Raw genomic sequence first — 22,925 nt, 5'->3', positions numbered from 1 at the left:
TTGTATATAAAAAAAAAAAAAAAAAAAAAAAAAAAAAAAAAAAAAGTAAGCATTACAGTTTTTTTGATGTCTCTGAGGTGGAAACTCCAGTTGTTACTTTTGTATAGTTAGTGTAGCGATGAAGTGGCATTATATGTGAAAATGGCATCAGTGGAAGTAAAGCTCAGGAGGAACAAAAAGAAACACTCTGATTCCGTAATATATCACACTGGACTTCTTATACCTCAGCAAAATATGGTCAATAAAATTTTGCTAGATGGTGTTCATTAGCGAGTGAGGTAAACAGGCTTTATAGAAGTGCTGGATCCTTTCAAATACAGCCACTAATTGTTATACTTCTTCAGTTGAACTTACTTGAAACAAATTTAAGCATCAGAATACAGATTCTGATTTTGCCAGTATTCTTAACATTAAGATGATAATCTGATAAAGCAGAAGGAAGTTAATGGAGCAAGTTTCTTGGGAAATAAATTATTTTAGATATTTTCATCTCCTTTCTTGTCATAACCTCACCAGAAAACAGCTTATTTCTCTCAAGTCTTTTGCTTGTAATTCTCTGCCTTGCATTTACCTGGAAGCCTCCTAATAGTGCATTCTACTTGTTCGTCTGTCCCTGTTCATATGTATGTTGTATTTTACTCCAAATAAAACCATTGTGTTTCCAAACACTTAATCTTGAAAGGAGCTGATTTTTATTTTTTTTTTAGGAATATTTTCTATAGCTCTTTTCTTAGTATCTGTAGAAAGGAGTAGCAGGTAAGTAAAGAATCTTACTAGAAATGCAAAGATGTAAATTACAGATTCATGCCCAAAGCCACACCACATCAAACAGCTGTAAAAAAAGTGCACCAGTGGCAAGGTTGGGAAAAGACTGTTATCTGTGTGCTACAAAACTGGTATTTAACAGTGCTTGTCTCAGGAGCTGTTTGAACTGAAATGAATTTTTCCTCATTCTTTCTCTAATGGGTGAAGCTGTTTAAATTGCTTAAGTGGTGATGCCCCCAGTCGAATCTGCCATACCCTTGCAGTCTGTAAGTTCTTTTGTTGTCCTTTTCCCCACAGTGGTTGAGTGAGATTGTTTGGGATAAAGTCCTGTGTCTGTAGCGTGGTATTATTGCTGGAGCACGATAGTAGGGCTTTATGGAGTGAGGTAATCCTTATGCAGTGTCAGTTAAATTAATGAAAGGTATTGTTTTGCAGTAGTGATTCTCTTTTTCTTGAGATAGATACCATGTTTTGAAGATGAAGATGACATCTGAATCTCTCCTGATTGTGCCTGGTGTTTCTAAAATGTCACGTCTTTCCCTGAGGTGTATATTCTAATACGGCTTTTACCAAAAAAATGGTATTGTTTCTTTTTGTTTTTAAGAAGTTCGTCATACTCTTCAAATAGACGTCATCAGTTTTTTCCGCTTCAGCTGTTAATTCCCTAGTTATGCCTGAAAGGAATGTTTAAAAAAAAATTTCCTCTATAATTGGCTGATTTGCAGGAATCAAATATCTTTCAAGCTAGGTGAGGGTTTTTGATTGCAAATTGAAGCATATTCTCTACAGGAATGATATCTACGCAGCTCAGTTTTGCTAGTATTGACTCTGACAGCTGACAAAAGACCCTGTGCTGTAACAGTGACTTGAGTTCACCAGTTGGTCATTAATAAATAAGCCAGCAGTGCTGCATGCTGCCTTCTTAATGAGACAGTATATTACCTGATGTTCTTTAACTGTTCATAAAGTACTCCTTAATCTGTTTTTCTCTTATGGATAATAGCCTTTTCTTTTTGTTTTTATGTGAAATGAATGTAAATGTAATTTTAATGTAAAATGAATACTAATATATAATACTTAAACTGTAAGTGCTTCTCTTTTTATTTGATAGACCAATGCAAGGACAGCTGCAATCTGGACATTTCCACATACCTTGCTTTTTAGGCAACCCACAGTCTTCTGCCAGCCACTTAGAATTCAAATAATCTAAAAAGTTCTTAAGATTCCTCAGTCTGATTTCCGCCTCCTGGCATTATCTAGGGCTGCTCTTGGCTTCTGCGTGATACCGAATGCTGTCAGACCACAGTCAAATGATTCTTACTGCCTCAGGAAACAAGCGTGAATCATCATAGGGTGTCACATGGATCAAGCTTAAAAAGTTTGAGCTGTTCTAGGAGGCCAGGCCTTTTAAAATAAATTAAAAAATAATTTGATGTCATTTGAAGGTAAGTTTGTACTTAAGCAGGTAAGAAATGTTATCATAATTATTATTGTACATGTTTCTAACTGGCTTTGAGCAGAGAATGTGCCCGTGGGAGTTACCCTATGGCTGTTAATTTTAACAATGTCCCAGTGAAAGCACTGGCCCAGGATTCCTGCCCTGCTCTGGCCGCCTACAGACTCTCCCTGAAGGCACCTCCTTATCAGTGTCCTCTCAGACATACCCTGAAACATTAGGCAGCCTATTTGGAGTCAACTCTTCTTCAAATAAAGGTCGGTAGGTACATGTCATTCTATTCCAGCACTCTGAGTATCTAGAGACTTTGATATTTATCATTTGTTAATTATTACTTTTAGGAACCTGTTCATGTAGTGTCTTGGAGTGCCGTGATGGTGATGGCAGTGCAGAGTGGTTGGTGCAGGACTCTGACAGGGCAGCAGATCATGACTGACAGCAGGTGGTGAACAAGAGAGCTGCCGGGAGACCTTTCCAAACTGCAGGCAAGCTTTGACAGACAGAAAGTGTGAACTGACTGAAGACAAGTAGAAGAACTGACTAAGTAGGCCAGGTATACTTTTTGAATTTAGTGAGGTGCCAGTTTGTGGGTCTTTTGCTTTACACAAGCAGGTTCTGAGGTCTGGGTGAATTAGGTGCAATTCTGTGGATCAGAACTGCGTTGAGTGCACCTTTATGGAAGGATTACCTTAAAAAACCCACTGTTGCAAGATGGATAGAGCTCCAGTCCTAAAGAAAAGCAAGGAAAATAAAAAGAGAGACTCTTCTCAGGCATGCCTTCTTGGGAATGGGGCCTCCATAAAGTTGCTTTATATTATTGATCTCTGGAGACTGAAGTAGTACAAAACAGATTTAAGGCGATTAAGGGGCTGAATATGACTTCAGAGTACAGACCTTAAGGGTATCGTCTGCAGTTTGGAACAAAGCAGCAAGTGGTAGTGATGAGCTGGAAGGAATAATTGAATCCTAATAGCTGCTTACAGGAGTAACTGTAATCTCCAATTACATGTAGAGCACTCGTCCAAGAGTTGTCATGACCTACGAGTTGTCGAAGATCTGGAAATCCACCTGGATTCTTTCTTTCTCCTGAAGTGAAGAAACGTGGAGCTTAGAGTAGCAACTGTGAACTGGCAATTGAAACAGAAAAAACATATGTGGGGGCTGCAACTCACTTGGCTGTACATCTGCTTCCCTTGATAACATCACAAAACATTTGGAGAGGCTCTAGAGACTTTTCCAGCACTTCCCTTTGATAATCAATGAATGTGCTAACAGCCAGCAGGTTTCCATTTGGAAAGGAGTGCCTTCAGGAATGGTAAGTACTAAACATGAGAGCTGACCCCTGCTGACACTTTTTCCCCCTCGTACATATCTGGCTCATCAAGGAAAGGTCAGAAGGTTTATTTTAAATCTAGAGTTATAGTCCTGCACTTGGGTCACAACAACCCCATGCAGTGCTACAGGCTTGGGGAAGAGTGGCTGGAGAGCTGCCCAGTGGAAAAGGACCTGGGGGTGTTTGTTGACAGCTGGCTGAATATGAGCCAGCAGCGTGCCCAGGTGGTCAAGGTGGCCAATAGCATCCTGACTTGTGTCAGAAATAATGTGGCCAGCAGGACTAGGGAAGTGATTGTCCCCCTGTACTGGGCACTGCTGAGGCCCCATCTCGAGTGCTGTGTCCAGTTTTGGGTCCCTCACTACAGGAGGGACATTGAGGTGCTGGAGTGAGTCCAGAGAAGGACAATGGAGCTGGTGAGGGGTCTAGAGCAAAGTCTTATGAGGAGCAGGTGAGGGAGCTGGGGGTGTTCAGCCTGGAGAAAAGAAAGCCAAGGGCAGACCTTCTTGCTCTCCACAACTCCCTCAAAGGAGGTGGGTATCAATCTCTTCTCCCATGTAACAAGTGGCAGGACAAGAGGAAATGGCCTCAAGTTGTGCCAGGAGACTTTTAGATTGACTATTAGGAAAACTGTCTTGACTGAAAGGGTTGTCAACGGGCTGGAACAGGCTGCCTGGGGAAGTGGTGGAGTCATCATCCGTGGAGGTATTTAAAAGATGTGTAGATGTGGTGCTGAGGGCCAGGGTTTACTGGTAGACTTGGCAGAATTAGGTTAATGGTTGGACTTGATGATCTTAAAGGTCTTTTCCAACCTAAATGGTTCTATGTTCGATGTAGCATAATAAAGTTTAGCCTACCTGGTGGAATTATCTAGGAGTTGTCTTTACCAGACTTCTTCCACTGCTGCTTATTATTCCTTCCCTCCTTGTTTAGATCTGCTAAGCTTCTCTCCCACCCTCGACTCGTGGTCCCCAATCTGTTGCTAGGACTCCAGATTCCCTTTCTGCTTATGTTTTAAGTAACTGGGAGAAGCACTTGGCTTCTTACTGTGCTGGTGTCAAGAGATGTAAACCCAGGATTTTCAGTTGGTGCCTTCACCGAAGTACTTCCAGTTTTGCTTCAGTGAGAAATGAGATCCTCTGCTCTGTTTACCAGCTTTTGATTAGGTTTACATAGGGCAGTTCTCATACTGTCCCATCAGTCCCTGGCCTGCTGTGGAGATGGACTCCTGCCCTTTCTCACCCACTTCCCCCAGACCCTACACTCTCACATTTGGTAGGTACCTTGGGAAAAAAATTCCTTCTAATTGTCCTTGAACGTGACCAGTTAAATGATCAGAAGTTCTTGCAGTGTCTTACTAGAGGCTTATCTTTGTCCCCGCAGATAAAGTCCAAGTACTCACCCAGGCTAAAAGAAGGAAGTTCAAAGGAGATGTAATCTTGAATGCCATCAGAAATAGCACATTATTTGAGGTGTGTATGGGAAGTTCCACTAGAAGAATCCCTGTTATCTGTTTAAATACCTTCCAGTATATTTAAACTCTGTCTCTCAGGGAACCACTGGATGAGAGGCACTTTGCTGAGTGCCTATGTGCATGACTGCCTTTAAAAACTCATAGTAGTTCATGATCTGTGATGATGATCTGACATTTGTGAGAGAGTCAAGGATTCATTTCATTGCATCTGAATTTCCTGATCTGGTCTGACCTGAGCCAAGGACACCAAACCTCTTCCTCTGCACAGTCTCTCCAGTCTGTTAGTAAACTAGTTTGAAATGTGATGAGAAGGAGGTACAGAGCCAAGGAAATGTTTAACTTGATTATGCTCATCAGTAGCAGTAATGTATTCACACAGAAGCCTCCCAAGTGTTAGTGGTGTGCCATTTTTAAGGCTGTCCAATCTGCGAGTTATTAAATGCTCTAAGTTATTTATAAGCATCATTTGTAATAAATCCCACAGGCAGTGACAGACATTTAGCTTTTAAATAATATGCAAAAGTTTTTGCGATGTGGGACAGTTAACACATCTGTAGCTTCTCAGTGTGTCTGTCCTTCAGTTTAATAGCTTATGGATTTAAAATTGCCTTTTTTCCTTCCAGCAGAATTCAGGGTTACCCATGAGACACATTTCCAGGGCTGGCTGGCATGTTGCAATTCTGCAGGCAAGACAGGAACAGCAAGGATGTTGCAGAAAAGCCACGAGCTCCCTCAAAACTGTACTCTGAGAGGGTTTGACAAAACCTGATGTTGTCGAGTGGCAACCTCCACAGTGCTAAAACACGCTGTGAAGAATAGATTCACTTACAGGAGATGCATGAACCTTTTGCAACCACCTTTTCTACCATGCAAAAAAAAGAAAAAAAAGTGGCGTCCCACTTTGTGATGACTTTGCTACTGCAGGCAGCTGGTCAGCAAGTCCACCAGAATCATTCTGCTGGTCTCAACAACTCAGCGTGACATACTCTGCAGTTTGGGCTCCTGTCCAAAGGCCCCGTGGTAGGGGTTCTCACCCCTACCCACAGCAGGATGCCTCTGCTCTGCCAGTGCCTGATGGGATGCTGGAGCAGCACACGCAGCGCTGCCAGGGAACGTGTTGCTGGCGCTGGAGGAATGAAACTGCCAACAGCTGAGCAGATCTTTGCAGAACAGACCTGAAAGGTGCTGAGGTCCTGGCATGGAAAAAAAAAAAACCCAACCCTGTGTTTAGACAGAGGAAGGAAGCTGAGCCCTTGGACTTGTTCAGACCCTTTTTATTGCTGCAGATGCTGCTGGTAGCCTCCTTCATGGGGAGACCTGTCTAAAATGGTTGAGCTCAAAGTGTACCTTGGCAGGGGCCCAAGCGCCCAGGGTTCACGTTCAGAGCTGGCATCTCGGTGTGCATTCAGATGACCCAAAGGCCTCCTACGTCCTTCTGCCTCCACAACGGGCCACAGACACCTTTTCTCAGTGGCCTTTGTATATATTTGGTCCTTGCTGCTTAAAAGTATTTTAAAACAGCCACCTCTCAGAAAAAATTCATCTGCAGCGGTGAGGTTTGAGCATGAAGGTAAGTGAAAAGAGATTGGGCTATTTCATGCTCTCTCACACACAGAGCACGCGGAGGGAGAGTAGTATTCCCAAAGAGCCAAACTTGAGTGTTGTACTCAGGGCTGCAGCAGGCTGGGGACCTGCACGGCTGACAGGGACTGCTCCAAAGCCACTTCTGGAACTGGGGAGTGTGCTGGGCAGGCTGCACTGAGCACCAGGGTGCAAGTGATGGGATGCCCAAGGATCTGTTTAGGGCAAGGGACACTGAGAATAAAAGCCATCTCTGACAGCCACTGAGCTCAGTCCTAATGGTGTGGGAACCCTTTCCCTCTGCTATCAAATCCAAGCTGGTGCCTCACATGTACAAATGCCGCTCCTAGGGAAGAGAGCCTTGTGGGGAAGGAATTTCCCATTTCCAAAACCAAGTTGCAGCCCCAGTGTTATTTCCTTCCTGGTTCAAGTTGGCCTGTGAGCCGACAGAAATCCCTGGGCTCACATCCTTCCCAGAAATGCCAGTCAAAACCCAAGCAGCTATTCACCCAAAGTACCAATTTTATAGTTCTGTGTGTGTCTATAATCTATTTACCAGCATTCCTACTTCAGTATGTGGCTGTTAATAAGATTAGTAATTAAAAAGCTTGATAGGAATTGGCAAGCATAGCTCCTCCGCCTTTCCCTCCCCTCCAAGCCGGGCTGGCGTGGAGTCTGAGGCAGGGCTGGCAGAGTACCTGAGGGAGGGAAGGCAAGAAGGCTCTGCCCAAACCTCTGCCTGTGAGCAGGCAATGGAGAAATCTCGGCCGCTATGGGACAATCCCCTGCAGTTTGTTTTCGCCTGCATTTCCTATGCTGTGGGGCTGGGAAATGTGTGGAGGTTTCCATATTTGTGTCAGATGTATGGAGGAGGTAAGTGTGGCTTGTGTTTCTTGCTTCCCTTGAGGTGGAGTGTGGCAAGCTTTAAATCCAAATGTATGTTGTCTATGCTAATGCCCTGTCTACCCGGCAGGGTCCAGGGCAGAGCAGGAGGTCAGGCTTTTTTGGTGTGCAATCTCTTCTGTTGCTGCTTTATTTTACATATTCTTTAGCATAAGGCTTTTCCCTGACAGCTGCCCCAATACAGTGGCACTTATTTCCTAGAAGTGCAGTGAAGCAGTGAGAAGACCTGTGTTTTTAAAACGGGTGGAGGTAGAGTGAGAAATGTAGATCCACATGGTATTAATTTATTACTTTCTTACCCCATTGAACCACTCTGAAGGTATCAGAAACTAGTTCAGTTCCTTGCTAGTCCCTTGGAAGGCATTCAGAATTTATTACTTTCTTACCCCATTGAACCACCAGAAACTAGTTCAGTTCCTTGCTAGTCACTTGGAAGGCATTCACAAAGGGAAATGCTTATGCTGATTTAATTTAAGGATCATCTGTATCATTTCAAGTTGCTGTCATTAATGTGTTGTCTCTCACACTAAGAGGTGATAACTTGGCTGCAAATCTGCCTTGAAGTTGGCTGAAACTCCTTAGTCAACAGGAGTTCCACAGCTAAAGCCTCCTGGGAAGCTTTGAAAACGGGGAATAAATTGGTTTGGGTGATGATGTATATAGATGATGTCTATATCATATACCAGCTACAGATGTTCTTCCTTAGAAATCAAAAGTCAGTTAATTAGATTAATTAAAAAACAACATTAATAATCTTTTCTGGCATACAGCTACCACTGGTTAATGACCATGTTTTGCAGAATCCTTATAAAGAACCTCTCTTTATAAGATATCCCAGTTTTATATGGCTTCTTGTACTGCATCTGTTGTTGAGTGTTGGACCCATCTCAGTTGCGCGTTAAGTGGCATGATGAGCGTCTGCCTCGTTTGCTTCTGGTCTGCTTCTACCTTTTCTTCCTTACAGGAAGAAACACACTGAGGTGTTTAAGTGCTTTTTGCTTGGCCTGTGTTTGTTTTGTTGGCTTGTAGCTCGTTTCTTAATGCACGAGTGGTGGTAGGAGTTGGTTCGTGCTAGCTGTTGAAAAGCCAGCTTAGTGCTGGGATGGCATCAGAGCTGCTCTGTGGGATCGGGTCAGAAAAATCCAGATAATACATGGGTGAAATTACAGTAGAAGCTGGATGCTGCGGTGGCTGAGGCTTTCTTAGATGTTTCAGAGAGCGGAAGAGATAGACGAAATTACAGTAGAAGCTGGATGCTGCGGTGGCTGAGGCTTTCTTAGATGTTTCAGAGAGCAGAAGAGATAGACATGCAGCAATTCTGGGTGTATTTCTCTACACAGATGCTTTTGAGGGTAAGGGCTTCATGTCTGACACTGAACTCTAGCACAAAGCTTAAAATGCAAGTGTTTCTGGATGCAATTAAATTGCACATGATTAGTTCACTAGAAGCCTATCCTGGCAGACATCCTGAAGGACAGCAAAACTCAGACACTGGGGTCTTTGCATGGTTTATCCTCTTCTTATCAAGCCATCAAGTAAGGACAGCAAAACTCAGACACTGGGGTCTTTTCATAGTTTATCCTCTTCTTATCAGCCATCAATAGTGTAGTAGATGGTGAAAATTCTCTGAAATACAACCAAAACTAGAACACTTGATTAACCAGAAAAAAAAAGATTCCATAAACCCAAGTATTTTCAGAAAAACAAGTTTTTATATGAGTAGTTTCTCTGCTACTTTTGTCTGCCCCGGTTACATCTCCAAGGATAGAGGCAGCTCTCCTGATAGCAGGCTTTGCTTTTGTTAATTGTTTTTCACTGCCCTCTTAAGAAGGCTTTGGTGGCTTTCCAGGGGTCTGCAAAACCCATGCAGACAAAACATCATTTCAGGATCTTAAAAGCTGGAATTGGGCTTAGGGGGGATGCCAGCAACTGCTTGTTTGGCATCTTCCTTGTAGCAAAGCACAGAGCCAGTCCCTGGCATGCCCAGCAGGGCAATACCATCCTTATTGCTGATAATAGTCATAAACAGGGTATTTTCAGATTTTACAACCTCCTGCATTTCCATTCATCAGCATATTGCCTCCTTCCTCTCCAGAGAGCTTGACCTGAACAGATCGAGGGGGGTTCAAACCTTGTAGGTGCAGCTGGGCCAGGCTGAAAGGACACTGGGATGGGTTTGATCCCTGGGCACCATGTGGGATGCTGAGCAGAGGCCAGGGTGCTGCTGCCCAAGCTGGGTGCCTCGAACAGACCCAGGACACACTCCACGTGCCAACTGGAGGGGTCTGGTCTGGGGGCTGGTTTTTGCAGGTGGATGGCACCGTAGGGAGCAACACTGGGTTTAAATGAGCAATGGAGCTGTACAGGTTCACAGCAGATAAGAAGCTGGTGCGTACAGCTGCCCTGAGTCACTTCTATGAGGCATTTTAGGTTTTACCCTTTATGAAAAGTAGCAGGAGCTGTATTAGGAGCAGTATCTGCGTGCAGACAGGGTGCAGAGCAAGGGGCAGGGTGCTCAGCCCCAGCACCACCAGCTGCCAGGGGGACATTGGGGTGAAGAGCAAGCCTGGGGACACTCTTCCTCCTTGCAAGGTGACAAAGCCATCACCAACGCTGCTGGGAGGGTAGAAAATCCTTTGCAAAGGGCCAAATGCTGTTTCTTCCCCCGCGGTACGTGGCAAAACTCCCCTTGGAGGCTCCTGGGGCAGCTCGCACCCCGCCAGGCTGCGGGAGCTCTTAAACCTCCGACAGCTCCCTCGCGGCATAGGAAGTTATCTAACAGACTAACAAAGGGGTCGTTAATAATGGGAGAGCTGGGAGGTGGGAAATTAATTCCCAGAATAAACCGGATTATTTCTAGGTGTTTATTTCCAGTTCTTGGCCTCGGTCGCTGCCCAGAGTTCATTCCTCTGCAGCGCTGCACCGAGCCCGTTGCGAGGAATGTTAATGCCGCAGATTAAATCCTAAATAAGAGATATTTACGTAAATATTTTTGGCTTGCTGTAAAAAGGGAAGCAGGAAAGCCTTCACAAAAATCCATTTTTTGACTCAGTCAGCAGCTCTTTCATTGAGGACAAGGATTTTATTTTTTCCAGCAGAAATTTAAGCCGAAGTGCATCCTGGTTGCCGGGTGGGAACCCATTCCTGCTGTTCCTCTTCCATAGGAGCATCCCTGGCTCTCTGTGCCAGGGAAATGGGGATGAGCAGACATGGGCAGGGAGAGGCTGTGTGCCTCTGTCCCAGGGTCTGCTCCTGATGGTGGGACCTTTCATCCCTTTGCTGGCACTTGGGGAGGTTTTTGTAGTTTTGGGGTTTTTTTTTAAAGCCGGGCCAGCCTTCAATATGTTACTTAAAACTTCACTCAAGGCAGATGTTGCTGTTACTTTTTCATCGAGTGCTTCAGCTCTGCTGCAGACCGATGCACACTAAGTAAATCTTTCCCTTGTCCTCTTTCTCTCATTATCTTTTACGAGGTTTGGCTGTGCTTAGTTACCCTTTAACAGCCCCAGCCCCCAACATTGCTCAAACTGCCCGCAAAGCACCTGGGCAGCTCCGCCACACCGGGGTGGTGATCGGCACATTTTAACAGCAGAAATCCCAGCGTTGCCAAGTGCCCGTGGAAAATTCCCCACGCCCAGGCACTCGGCACCCACCCATCTGGGATGTCACCTGAAACCCCCTGAGATGTCCCGTGGAGGTTCTGCCGTGCACTCAATACACAAGGTGCCTGGATGGGACCCAGCCACTTCCTGGGACACTAATGGGGGGATTTGACCATAAATAGGGCAATCTGGTGTTTATTATGCTGTGATGTGTTGGGCTTTTCTTGCAGGTGGCTTTTTGATCCCGTATCTTATCATGCTGATCGTTGAGGGGATGCCTCTGCTCTACCTGGAGCTGGCCGTGGGGCAGCGCATGCGTCAGGGCAGCATTGGCGCCTGGAAAATAATAAGCCCCTACCTCTGCGGTGTCGGTATGTCCTCTGTTTTTATCTGTGTTTTTAAGCACCTGGGGAACACGGGTGATTTTTGAATGGAGGGTTTTGTCTTTCAGAGAAGAAACCAGGTGGGAAATGAGGTTTTACTGGGTCCCACTAGGCAGAGCAAAGCTGTTATCCAAATCCCCCACAGCATGCATTTACCCCATCACCAGTGGAGCATCAGGGCCAGACCTTGGTTTGTTGGTAACAGGTCCCTGAGCACAGAGGTGTGGGTCCCCCTGTCCTCAAGCAGACTGCCAAAATCACAGTGGGAAGCCCAGGGCTTAACCCAGCCCCTGGGGCTGCCCATGCTGGGCTTTGACCCTAAGAGCATCATCTTGACAAATTCAGCATTGAGTGACAAAACAGTGCCTTCATTTCCTACCGTCGCTGCCTACCATTTACCAATGTTTGCTCTTAGCTGCATTATTATTAAATTATTAAATTACACTGGTAGCCCAAACTATCTCTAATTTTCTTACAAGTACATTCTATTTTTAACAGTACACTGAATATTCACCCCCCCCCCCCTCAGGGGCTAATGGATAAAATCCAGTTGCAGGATAGCCCTGATGGTGGGGGGAGGAGGCTGCGGTGACAGAGGCATGCCTTCTGCATGGGGTCATGCAGAAGCAAAGCCCCCATGGGGTGTTATGGGGCCCTGGGCGTTTTGGGGTTTTGCTGCTGACCAAGCACCTCCCTCCATGCCCACAGGTGTTGCCAGCGTCGTCGTCTCCTTCTTCCTCTCCATGCTGAATATTCCCCCCCCCCCCCTCAGGGGCTAATGGATAAAATCCAGTTGCAGGATAGCCCTGATGGTGGGGGGAGGAGGCTGCGGTGACAGAGGCATGCCTTCTGCATGGGGTCATGCAGAAGCAAAGCCCCCATGGGGTGTTATGGGGCCCTGGGCGTTTTGGGGTTTTGCTGCTGACCAAGCACCTCCCTCCATGCCCACAGGTGTTGCCAGCGTCGTCGTCTCCTTCTTCCTCTCCATGTACTACAACGTGATAAATGCCTGGGCCTTCTGGTACCTCTTCCACTCCTTCCAGGTATGTGGGTTCCTGGTGGCACAGTGCATCTCTGCTGTGGCCATGGAGGGTCATGGTGGCTTTGCATTGGTGCTGGATGTTGCCTGGCACTGTCATCAACCTGGGAGGAACAAAAAAAGCTCCAGAAACCCACCCAGAGCTTCTGGGAGGTGGGTGTCCATCTCTGGGACTCCCCAGAGGCATCGGAGTGTCAGGCCAAGGCCAGCCCCTTGACACCTTGCTTACATGTGCCTTGGTGGCCATGGTGTCCTGCACCCTGGGCAGGGGAGGGTCCCTGTCCAAAGGTGGGGGAGAGGGTTGGCCTTGGGAGAGAGGATCAGGAGTGTCATCCCCAGGGAAGAGAGGCAGAGTGGGTCTGTCCTTGGGGAGGGGGTCAGAAGAGGTCATCCCCAGGGTTGAGGGTTTATCTCCAACCCCAGGCAGCACAATGTGGGGACAAGAAAACCCAGGGTCCAGAAAACCATCCTTGCCTTCATTTCCAGCAGTGCTTCATCTCTCCCTGCCATGCTGATGGTGGGTGCTCACACTGTGCTCCTCCCCTCCCTTGCAGGACCCCCTGCCATGGGCCACCTGCCCCCTGAACAGCAACCGCACCGGCTACGAGGAGGAGTGTGAGAAGACATCATCCACCCAGTACTTCTGGTACCGCGAGACCCTGAACATCTCTCCCTCGCTGGAGGACAGCGGGACCATACAGTGGGAGCAGGCCCTCTGCCTGATGCTGGCCTGGCTGGTGGTCTACCTCTGCATCCTGCGCGGCACCGCGTCCACCGGCAAGGTGAGAGATGGGCACGGCCCTGCCAGGGGGTGGGGAGGGCAAACGAGCACCAAAAAGGCAGCAGCCGTGGATGCTGTTAACGTGGGGTTATGGCATCTCCCCCGGTGGCAGAGCCCTGCTGCCTCTTGCCACCCTGTTAGGTTGCAATTGAAGAAGGCTCAACCTAAACACTAAGTGATAATAAAAAAGAAAAACCAGACAAAACAGAACAAAACCGGAGAAGTCCTCTAAATGCAGCCGCCTCTGCTGCAATACCAGCCACCAGGCTACAGTCCCTGTGGAAAGCTGTGTCAGGAGGTGTCTGTTCCTCAGCCTTTGCAAGGAGAAAAAGTACGTCTGTCGGGCATTTTCACTCACTTTTTATTCACACCAGAAGTTATGAGGAGGTGGGGGGCTGGAAAGCAATGTCCCGGCTGAGCCTGCACTAAGCAGCAAGCTGAGGGCTGTAAATCCCCAAATCGTCTTAGCTGAATGCAGAAAGCCAAGAGACTGTAAACTCTTAAACTTGTTGCAGCTGGCTCTGGGGGCAAAAAAAGGAAATAAATAAATAGCCAGGGAGCATTGAAACAGCATCATGAAGGCAGAGCCTCTTCAGGGGTGGTGCAGGGGGGTTCCAAGGAGCAGCAGTGCACAGGGCTGTCCTGCTGGGGAAGGTGAAGCTGCTCCATCTCCAGGTGTGACAGGGAAAGGCAGATGCCAGCTGCCAGAGCAAGCAGGTGCAAATGGGAGGAATATTTGGTAACTGCCTAGATGATTCTCTTCCCAAGAGCTTGGGAAGATGTGTTTATTTGAGTTAGTTTTTATATATGTTTCTGGGTGAGCCATTGGGGTACATCCCAGCAAAGAGAGATCGATTGGATTCTCCCTTTTTTCTTTTTTTTCCCTTGCAAGTGGCTTTTTCCAATGTGGAGATTGAAAATTTAGATTCAAATTCAGGGGTTCATCAAAAGCTCATGGAAGACAACTGAAAGATTTAGTTCCCCTCATCCTCCGTCAGGTTTATGTTAAAGTCTTTTTCACATCTGAATTAAAATAGTTCCATTCAAGTTGGATTTTGATCTTTTATGAGATTCCTTTGTCTTCTTCCAAGAGCAGATGGTGGGTAACTTTTGCCTAATACATTCTTGAGAGATGGTTGCAAACTATTGTTTATCCACTTAATGCTGCAGAACTGAGTTTGTAAACGCTGTGAATATTTTAGATCTTGTTCTTATTTTTCCAATCAAAGAGATTGGAACAGTAGCACAGGTCTTTATTATTAGTAAAAACTTGTTTCCCTAAAACTTAAATCTAAAGTTTGCTTTATCTGAAAATATTTCTTTAAAGATTAATACAAGGTAGCAAACACAATAATGGGATTTATTTATTTATAAATTAAGTAAGAAAGAGCTAACCTACTGTGATCAGTTTTGTGTGTTCTTTAGACCAAGGTGTCTCTCCTTTCCTCAGGTTGTCTACATAACAGCTTCTCTGCCCTACTGTGTTCTCATCATATACCTCATCAGAGGATTGACACTTCATGGCGCTGTCAACGGGCTCGTCTACATGTTCACGCCGAAGGTAGAGAAAAACTGCACTGAATTTTTCATGAAATGTTATTAGTTACCACACGTGTAGGTTTTTAAAGGGTGGGAATGCTCCTTTTCCTTATACCAGATTTTTGCAGCAGTAGCTTAGATCAGGCAGCTGGAAACTCCACCTGGGAGCAGCTGGAGGCTGTTCTGCCACGTTGCCCATAAGCTGCTTCCATTCTCCTGCAGAAAGAGACCTGCCCATTAACACAACCTGTAGCATGTATTTCCAGACTGAGCAGTAACTCTGCTCAAAACCCACCCTGAGATAAGGCAGGCTCCGTCCCCGTCTCCATCCCCACGGGCTGGAAGGGGCAGTGCTGGGCATCTCTGCACAGCTTCATGCTCCCACTTTCTCCATCTGGTTTTGTAGCTGGAGCAGCTGTCCAACCCCAAGACCTGGATCAGCGCTGCCACGCAGATCTTCTTCTCCCTGGGGCTGGGCTTTGGCAGCCTCATCGCCTTCGCCAGCTACAACGAGCCCAGCAACAACTGCGAGAGGCACGCCATCATCGTCTCGCTCATCAACAGCACCACCTCCATCTTTGCCAGCATCGTCACCTTCTCCATCTACGGCTTCAAGGCGACCTTTAACTACGAGAGCTGTATCAACAAGTAAGAGGCTGGTATTTCACTTGTTTTCCACCACAAGCTGTCCTGGGGAAGGTAATGGGGGGAGGTAAATGGATAACAGCACACGGTGCTGCCCCAAACACAGCCTTGAGGCTGCTCTAATAAAGCTTAATGGCACGATGTAAAGTGATGAAGGTCCCTTCATCATCAAGAGATGAAAGGTCAGAGATGGTGTGACTTTTGACCCCTGGGTGCCACTTACAGGTATGGGCCATGTCAAGAGGATGAGTTTGCTGCTGTGACTTGCCCAGGCAATTTCCCCAGCACTCTGGTCCTGACACATGCTTTGGGGGTGTGGGGGCTGATCAATAAAATGCAGTGATGGTCACATTCCCCTACTCTGCTCCTTCAAGGCTCAGCCCTGTGTCAGGAGCTCAGCTTCCCGGTGGTGATGCTGTGGAGGCACCCAGCAGCCTGCAGGGATGGTGCTCCGAGGCAGCAAGCTCCTGTGCAGTCCCTGGCACAGGGCCTGCAGCAGTTACACTTTTACTCACATTTTTACAGCTGTCAATCTATCTTCTGATCAGAGAGGAAACCAAACTGCTAGTTCGTTGCCAAAGGCTCATTAAATTAGTGGGGTGTGGGACTGGAGGGCAAAGGGGAAGAGATGCCAGCTGGCACTGGCCAGCACCTAAATATTTGCCTGGGAGTGGCAGTGTGGGTGCAGGACCTGCTTCCTCTGAAGCCAAGGAAGGTTGCCCACATCCCAACATTGCCCTGGAAGTACCACGTCTCCCACCCAGGGTGACCACAGCCGTGGGGCCAGCAGAGCATCCCCATGTGGGGGCTGATAGAGAAGGGGGCAAGGTGTAAAACCAGCATCACTCTCATACCTTGACCTGAAAGCCATTAAGTTCCCATGATCTCTTCCAGGGTGATCCTGCTACTGATTAATGCTTTTGACCTGGAGGAAGGCTCTGTGACAGCAGACAACCTCAGCGACGTGAAGGAATACCTCATGGCCACCTACCCACAGGAATATGCCCAATTATCGCCGCAGCTTAAAAACTGCAGCTTGGAAGCTGAACTCGATACGGTGAGACACAGCTTTGTGCTGCCCCCGGGGCTTTACTCTCTCCTGTCCTCCCACCCAGCCTGGAGAGCCCCTCAGCCCCACGTGGGTACATCCACATCCCCCAGAACCGCGGTGGGGCTCACTTCTGCACCTCGGGATGGGTCGGGGGGCACTGGGTAAACTGACCAACGGGGTCTCTTGGCTCGTTAGCAACTGAGCCAGGTGGTGAAGCAGCTGGACTGCTGCCTGCAGCTGCAGGATAGGGCAGGTCACAGAGGTACGGGGCAAATGATTTCACTACGAGTAGGACTGTGCCAGTTTTTATCTAGTTTAAATAAATTGGTGAAGATCTCATCTGCCTCTGCTGTGCAGAACCGCCACCACGGCTGTATCTTCTCACTATGGAGGATCAGTCTCATACATCCCTATTCTTATCATAGAATCATAGAATTATAGAATGGTTAGAGTTGGAAGGGACCTCAAAGATCATCTAGTTCCAACCCCCCTGCCCTGGGCAGGGACACCTCCCACCAGACCAGGTTGCTCCAAGCCCCATCCAGCCTGGCCTTGAACCCCTCCAGGGATGGGGCAGCCACAGCTTCTCTGGGCAACCTGTTCCAGTGTCTCACCACCCTCATAGTAAAAAATTTCTTTCTGATATCTAATCTGAATCTTTTTTCTTCCAATTTAAAACCGTTTCCCCTTGTCCTATCATTACCCTTCCTGGCAAAGAGTCCCTCCCCTTATGTGTACATCCACATCCCCCAGAACCACGGTGGGGCTCACTTCTGCACCTCAGGATGGGTCGGGGGGCACTGGGTAAACTGACCAACGGGGTCTCTTGGCTCGTTAGCAACTGAGCCAGGTGGTGAAGCAGCTGGACTGCTGCCTGCAGCTGCAGGATAAGGCAGGTCACAGAGGTATGGGGCAAATTATTTCACTATGAGCAGGACTGTGCCAGTTTTTACCTAGTTTGAATAAATTGGTGAAGATCTCATCTGCCTCTGCTGTGCAGAACCGCCACTGTGGCTGTATCTTCTCACTAGGGAGGATCAGTCTCATACATCCCTATTCTTATCATAGAATCATAGAATGGTTTGGGTTGGAAGGGACCTCAAAGATCATCGAGTTCCATCCCCCCTGCCCTGGGCAGGGACACCTCCCACCAGACCAGGTTGCTCCAAGCCCCATCCAGCCTGGCCTTGAACCCCTCCAGGGATGGGGCAGCCACAGCTTCTCTGGGCAACCTGTTCCAGTGTCTCACCACCCTCATAGTAAAAAATTTCTTTCTGATATCTAATCTGAATCTTTTTTCTTCCAATTTAAAACCGTTTCCCCTTGTCCTATCATTACCCTTCCTGGCAAAGAGTCCCTCCCCTTACTGAGCTGAGGAGCTGCCTGTAACTCACCCCTTCACCCCTTCTCACCTGCAGGCTGTCCAGGGGACGGGACTGGCATTTATAGTCTATTCTGAAGCCATCAAGAACATGGAGGTGCCCCAGCTGTACTCCATCCTCTACTTCGTCATGCTGCTGATGCTGGGCATTGGCAGCATGCTGGGGAACACCGCCGCCATCCTCACCCCGCTGACCGACAGCAAGGTCATCACTGCCCGCTTCCCCAAGGAGGTCATCTCAGGTGAGTACCTGCCACGAGCAGCACAGGCCGTGCAGGGTGAGAACACGTGTGTGCAAAAGCTTTGGTGTCCCACAGCCATTGAGGCTTCCTCTTTGACCTTGGGTGGAGCAGAGAACATCAAATATGCTGCCTTCTGGCAGAATTTGCTTTGCCCTTGGGAAGTTGTGCACAGCCTGTTCAGCACTTTCCCTCTGGAGCTCTCAAAGCACTAGGGCAATCGTGGGTGTGTATTTGCAGGGTTCCCAGCACACCCCAGCTCCTTCAGACTGGTGTCTGCTGACTGGTGAAACTCAAAGGGCCAGGAGACATGGCAATACACCTGCAATGAGCAGCTCTTCAGTCACATCAACTGTGAACCAGCTCAGTCTTTGGCCAAAAATGATATGTGCTCCTGTTTGGGAATGGAAATAAATTGTCCACCTTAAAACCAGTTTTAACTGGATGCCCAGCAGTAAGGGCAGATGCTGCATGTGATGAGGCTACAGCTGAGACTTGGTTGTCTTTGCTGTGCTGGTGTGCTGTGACTGCACAGGTCTAAGGAGCAGCCATTTAAGGATACACCAGCACATTCACACAGGGAGACACGTTGTTTGCAAAGGGCAAAAAAAAAAATAATAATTATCTTTCTCCTCTGAGAAAGCTTTCCCCAACAGAAATTAGTAGAAATCCCACCAGCTTTTTAGTCACAAGAAGTCCAATGTTTCCCCCATGCAATTGGATCTTCAAGCGTAACAACAGGTCCCTGTTTTATCCCTGCAGGAGCTGTGTGTCTCATTAACTGCGTGATTGGCCTAACCTTCACGATGGAGGCTGGAAATTATTGGTTTGACATATTCAATGACTACGCGGCCACCCTCTCGCTGCTGCTCATCGTGCTGGTAGAAACCATTGCCGTGTGTTACATCTACGGGATAAGAAGGTAAGAGTGAGAGCCATCCTTTCTTCAGAGCAGGGCTGTGACCACTGGCCAGGAATAAAAATACCACCTCCAGCTAATTTTTTCTCCTACGCTATGGTATCAGCAAGGATAAGGGTCTCCCCTGCCCTGCAGATCCCTTCCAGGGCCTTGGGTTTAGGACTGCGTGGGGGCCAGGATGGGCCAGCACCTTCTCTGTAGGCAGGGGAGTGCTAATGAGCTGCACATGTGGATCCCAGCTCTTCTTGTCCCTGGTCTCAAGAGCACCTTCTGCTGAAACTCTGCTTCTCCTTTCACAGCCACGCTGTGTGAGCAGGACAGTGCCAGTACGGCTGGTTTCAAACCTCACACATCACTGCTCTCCCAACTCATCTCTTGTGGGTAAGAGCAAGATGTGGCATCAGGAAAGGTTTTACACAGCAGAGGTGTTTAGAAAGGAAAAGGCTTTAGTATTTTCTTTGATAGTCCATTAGCACAGTACGTGGAGAGGCACCTACATGGGCATTACATCCTTGATGAGTTCAAAGAAGGACGTGGACCTGTTGGAATGAGTCCAGAGAAGGGCCATGAAGGTGATTGGAGGGCTGGAGCACCCCTCCTATGGAGACAGGTTGAGAGAGTTGAGAAGAGAGGGCTCCGGGGAGACCTTATAACGGCCTCCCAGTATCTACTCCGGGGAGACCTTATAATGGCCTCCCAGTTGGAGAGGTTGGGGATGGACTCTGTCAGGGAGTGTAGTGACAGGATGAGGGGTAACAGTTTTAAATTGAAAGAGGGGAGATTTAGATTAGATATTAGGAAGACACTCTTTACTGTGAGGCACTGGAACAGGTTGCCCAGAGAAGCTGTGGCTGCCCCATCCCTGGAGGGGTTCAAGGCCAGGCTGGATGGGGCTTGGAGCAACCTGGTGTGGTGGGAGGTGTCAGGGAGGAGGTGTCAGGCTCAGGGGTTGGAACTCAGTGATCTTTAAGGTGCTCCATGATTCTGTGAAAGCCTTCAAGTCAGACCCAGGTTTCCTGCATTATTTTAGGTACCCAGGGGGTTGGAACTCAGTGATCTTTAAGATGCTCTATGATTCTGTGAAAGCCTTCAAGTCAGATCCAGGTTTCCTGCATTATTTTATGTACTGTTCCCCAACTTCAGTCCTGCCTCAAAGACAGTCAAATAACAGCAGTGAGAACAACTCACATGAGCAGTGCTTTCTCCACAGTATTACAGCATCATTGCTCTTCTCCCTCAGCTTACAGCAGAAACAGTCTGAACTTACCACTCCAGGCAGGTTCTTGTGGGGCTTTTCCTGCTGTACCTGTTTCTAGCTCATCTTTCACAGTTTGGGAACCTCTGTAGTGTTTTTAATTTGATTTCACCCTTACAATGTGATCCTGGTGAGCCAGCTCCTCTGACAACACCTCTCTGCTCGTTAGTGACCTGGACAACTATCCTCCCCTCTCCTGCTGTATATATTTTATTTTGTAGGTGGGTTTGCAGTAACTCAGACTGAGGTATCGATTGAACACATGCAGCTCGCCTCAAAAATATTTGTGTCTTTTTTTTTAGTTTATTTTTTTCTTTTTTTTTCCTTTTAAACACAGATTTGAGAAAGATCTTCACGGCATGATTGGGCGCAAGCCCAACTGGTATTGGAAGATTATGTGGGCTTTTGCTAGTCCTTTGGTAATTGTAAGCCTGTTTATATTTTACATCACCGACTACATCCTCACAGGAACGCTGCAGTACCAAGCATGGGATGCCACACAGGTAAACTACTTCGGGGTTGGTTGTTGGGTGTTTTTTTTTTTTAAAAAAATTCCTTAATTCCTGCAAGGACACAGCCTGCCTTCCTACCTACGTTGTCCCACCAGGCTGCCTTCTGGAAGCTCGCAGCTGGAGTTGGGCAAGGTAAATTTAATTTTGTGGCAAGATAAAAGAGGGGAAGCTTGCCCTAGTGCCAACGCTGACACGGGTCTGTAAAATGGACGCCTTCCCCTCCGCAGTTCTTCATCTACTAATTCAAACAGTAACGTTTTACTCATGTTGCAAACCCAAATAGCATCTTAAAAAATATGCTTTAAGTAGAAATATTATTTCCAAAGCATAGTATTTAGAACAAAATTAGTGGTATTTTAACAGAACTGAGCTGCTGCTGGAATAAATAGCTTCCATAATTTCCATATACATTTTTCCTCGTGGCCAAAAGGCTTTTGTGTGAGTGCTGACCTGTGGAGTTACCACAAAGGAATTATGACTGGCTCAGTGATCACTGGGTTTGTAACCTTTTGTGGAAATGTTCCTGGCACACAGAAACAAACTGCACACCTTGTTTTCATGTTGCTGCTGATTTGGGGCCCTGGCCTGTTGAGTGGGTGTCAGCAGGAGCCCACCGGCTCCAGGGGAGGCACAGAGACCCCACGGGGGTCAGGGCACAGACATCTCATTAAGAAACACAAATCCAGCCAAAATCTTCTCTATGCCAAGGCTTACAGAAACATTTTTGCCAATTACTTTTGTCAGCAGCTCTGTTCTTACCACTATTAAATCTTGGGTGGTTGGGCAAAGCAAAGCACTGAGTCATGGGCCGAGCCTGCACGTGCTTCTCCCGTGTCCTGTTGAAACAGAAACTCAAGACACCAAAACCCCCAGGTCCCACAGCTCCAACCCATCTTCTCTCCCTTGCAGGGGCAGCTGGTGACCAAGGACTACCCGAGCTACGCCCTGGCGGTGATCGGGCTGCTGGTGGCAGCATCCACCATGTGCATCCCCCTGGGGGCACTAGTGACTTTTATAAGGAAGAGACTGAAGAGGGAGAGAGTCTCCACCGTGGCATGAAGGCCTCCAGCTGGATTTGAGAAGACCTTACCCCCATCGTCAGCGACTGGGCCCTGCTGGAAGACAGCAGCAACCATTATTTGTAGCAGCTATTTATAGAGTCCAGAATGGTGGGTGCTATATTGACCAAAAAGTGATCTTAGGAGGTTCCACAATGGTTTGGGGAAAAAAAAAAGCTCTTCTGTAACAAGATGAAGCTTTAATATGGCCTCTGTATGAGGGGAAAAAAAAGAAGAGCAGCTCACAAACAGCCAGCGCAAATTAACCAGAGTAACAACCCCTTACACAACGTTAGGCAATTCTTTTCCACTCTGTTGTAGCACAGCCTTTGTGGAAACATGAGCAACCAACCAAAGTACCAGCAAACACCCTTAACAGTGAAGAAAGTCCCGCTCAAGCACACACATTCTTTGAAATGACATCTGTATTTCACCAACGGCTGAGACTCCTCAACCCTTCCACCACGGATGTGAATAACCGCTTTCCTACGAGGGAACAGTCAGCAGGATGGTATTTGAGAGGTGCTTTAACACTTGAGCTGCAGTTCTCCCATCTCCAGAAGTAAACTTCAATTCCAGTACGTAACTGTAGGAATGCACTTTTTAAGTACACTGAAATAAACTTGTGATAAAGCTTCTTTACAAGCCCCACCCACACAGAAGTGTGCCATATAACCAGCTCTGACAAAGTTCATAGCCAGGTATACTTTAATCATGAGATGTAACAATCCAGCAGTTCCACAGACCTGGTTCATTTCCCTCTGTGAATGTGGTATAAAGCAAGCAACATGGTTAAATTATAAGCTTCATGTGTAATAGAAAACAGTAAAATTCTATCTATGAACTTTAAAGAGGTCACTCTGCAGAACAACATTAGGGACACAGTGGTGGGATGTGGGTTCTGAGAACAGCATCTTAACTCTGTAACCATCAGAAGATGGCAAGTGCCTTATAAAAGAGGGGTTAGTTTCAATCAACCACTGGTAAAAGACACCAACACAAGTCTCTC

General features: G+C 47.2%; 1 protein-coding gene across 8 annotated transcripts; it reads left to right on the top strand.

Annotated features, from left to right (window-relative positions):
* The first annotated feature begins 13 nt into the window (after positions 1–13).
* Positions 14–22,554, top strand: SLC6A20 (solute carrier family 6 (proline IMINO transporter), member 20). 8 transcript variants are annotated; one of them, XM_014960426.1, is made up of 16 exons: positions 14–1,310; positions 2,026–2,774; positions 3,234–3,536; positions 4,710–4,829; positions 4,938–5,026; positions 5,655–6,598; positions 11,345–11,485; positions 12,449–12,540; positions 13,091–13,318; positions 14,768–14,878; positions 15,263–15,504; positions 16,396–16,558; positions 17,971–18,175; positions 18,935–19,094; positions 20,684–20,849; positions 21,768–22,554. In XM_014960426.1, the coding sequence occupies exons 7-16, from the start codon at positions 11,371–11,373 to the stop codon at positions 21,915–21,917; spliced, it is 1,632 nt and encodes a 543-aa protein (XP_014815912.1). In that variant the 5' UTR covers positions 14–1,310; positions 2,026–2,774; positions 3,234–3,536; positions 4,710–4,829; positions 4,938–5,026; positions 5,655–6,598; positions 11,345–11,370; the 3' UTR covers positions 21,918–22,554. The 8 variants fall into 8 exon arrangements, with proteins under 8 accessions (XP_014815912.1, XP_014815930.1, XP_014815921.1 ...); XM_014960444.1 differs by having other exon boundaries at positions 14–2,478; positions 2,563–2,774; XM_014960435.1 differs by having other exon boundaries at positions 14–2,482; positions 2,563–2,774.
* Positions 22,555–22,925: the final 371 nt, after the last annotated feature.

This window comes from Calidris pugnax, unplaced genomic scaffold (assembly GCF_001431845.1).
Source record: "Calidris pugnax isolate Ruff unplaced genomic scaffold, ASM143184v1 scaffold62, whole genome shotgun sequence".
Lineage (NCBI taxonomy): Eukaryota > Metazoa > Chordata > Aves > Charadriiformes > Scolopacidae > Calidris > Calidris pugnax.
The sequence above is the reverse complement of the archived record's forward strand: the minus strand, read 5'-3'. Positions and strand labels throughout refer to the sequence as shown.

Excerpts from the sequence above, each read along its gene's own strand:
- SLC6A20 (XM_014960399.1), top strand. The coding sequence starts at position 7,362 with ATGGAGAAATCTCGGCCGCTATGGGACAATCCCCTGCAGTTTGTTTTC. Across the intron at positions 11,486-12,448 it reads CCCCTACCTCTGCGGTGTCG|GTGTTGCCAGCGTCGTCGTC; the intron begins GTATGTCCTCTG and ends CCATGCCCACAG. Across the intron at positions 15,505-16,395 it reads TACGAGAGCTGTATCAACAA|GGTGATCCTGCTACTGATTA; the intron begins GTAAGAGGCTGG and ends GATCTCTTCCAG.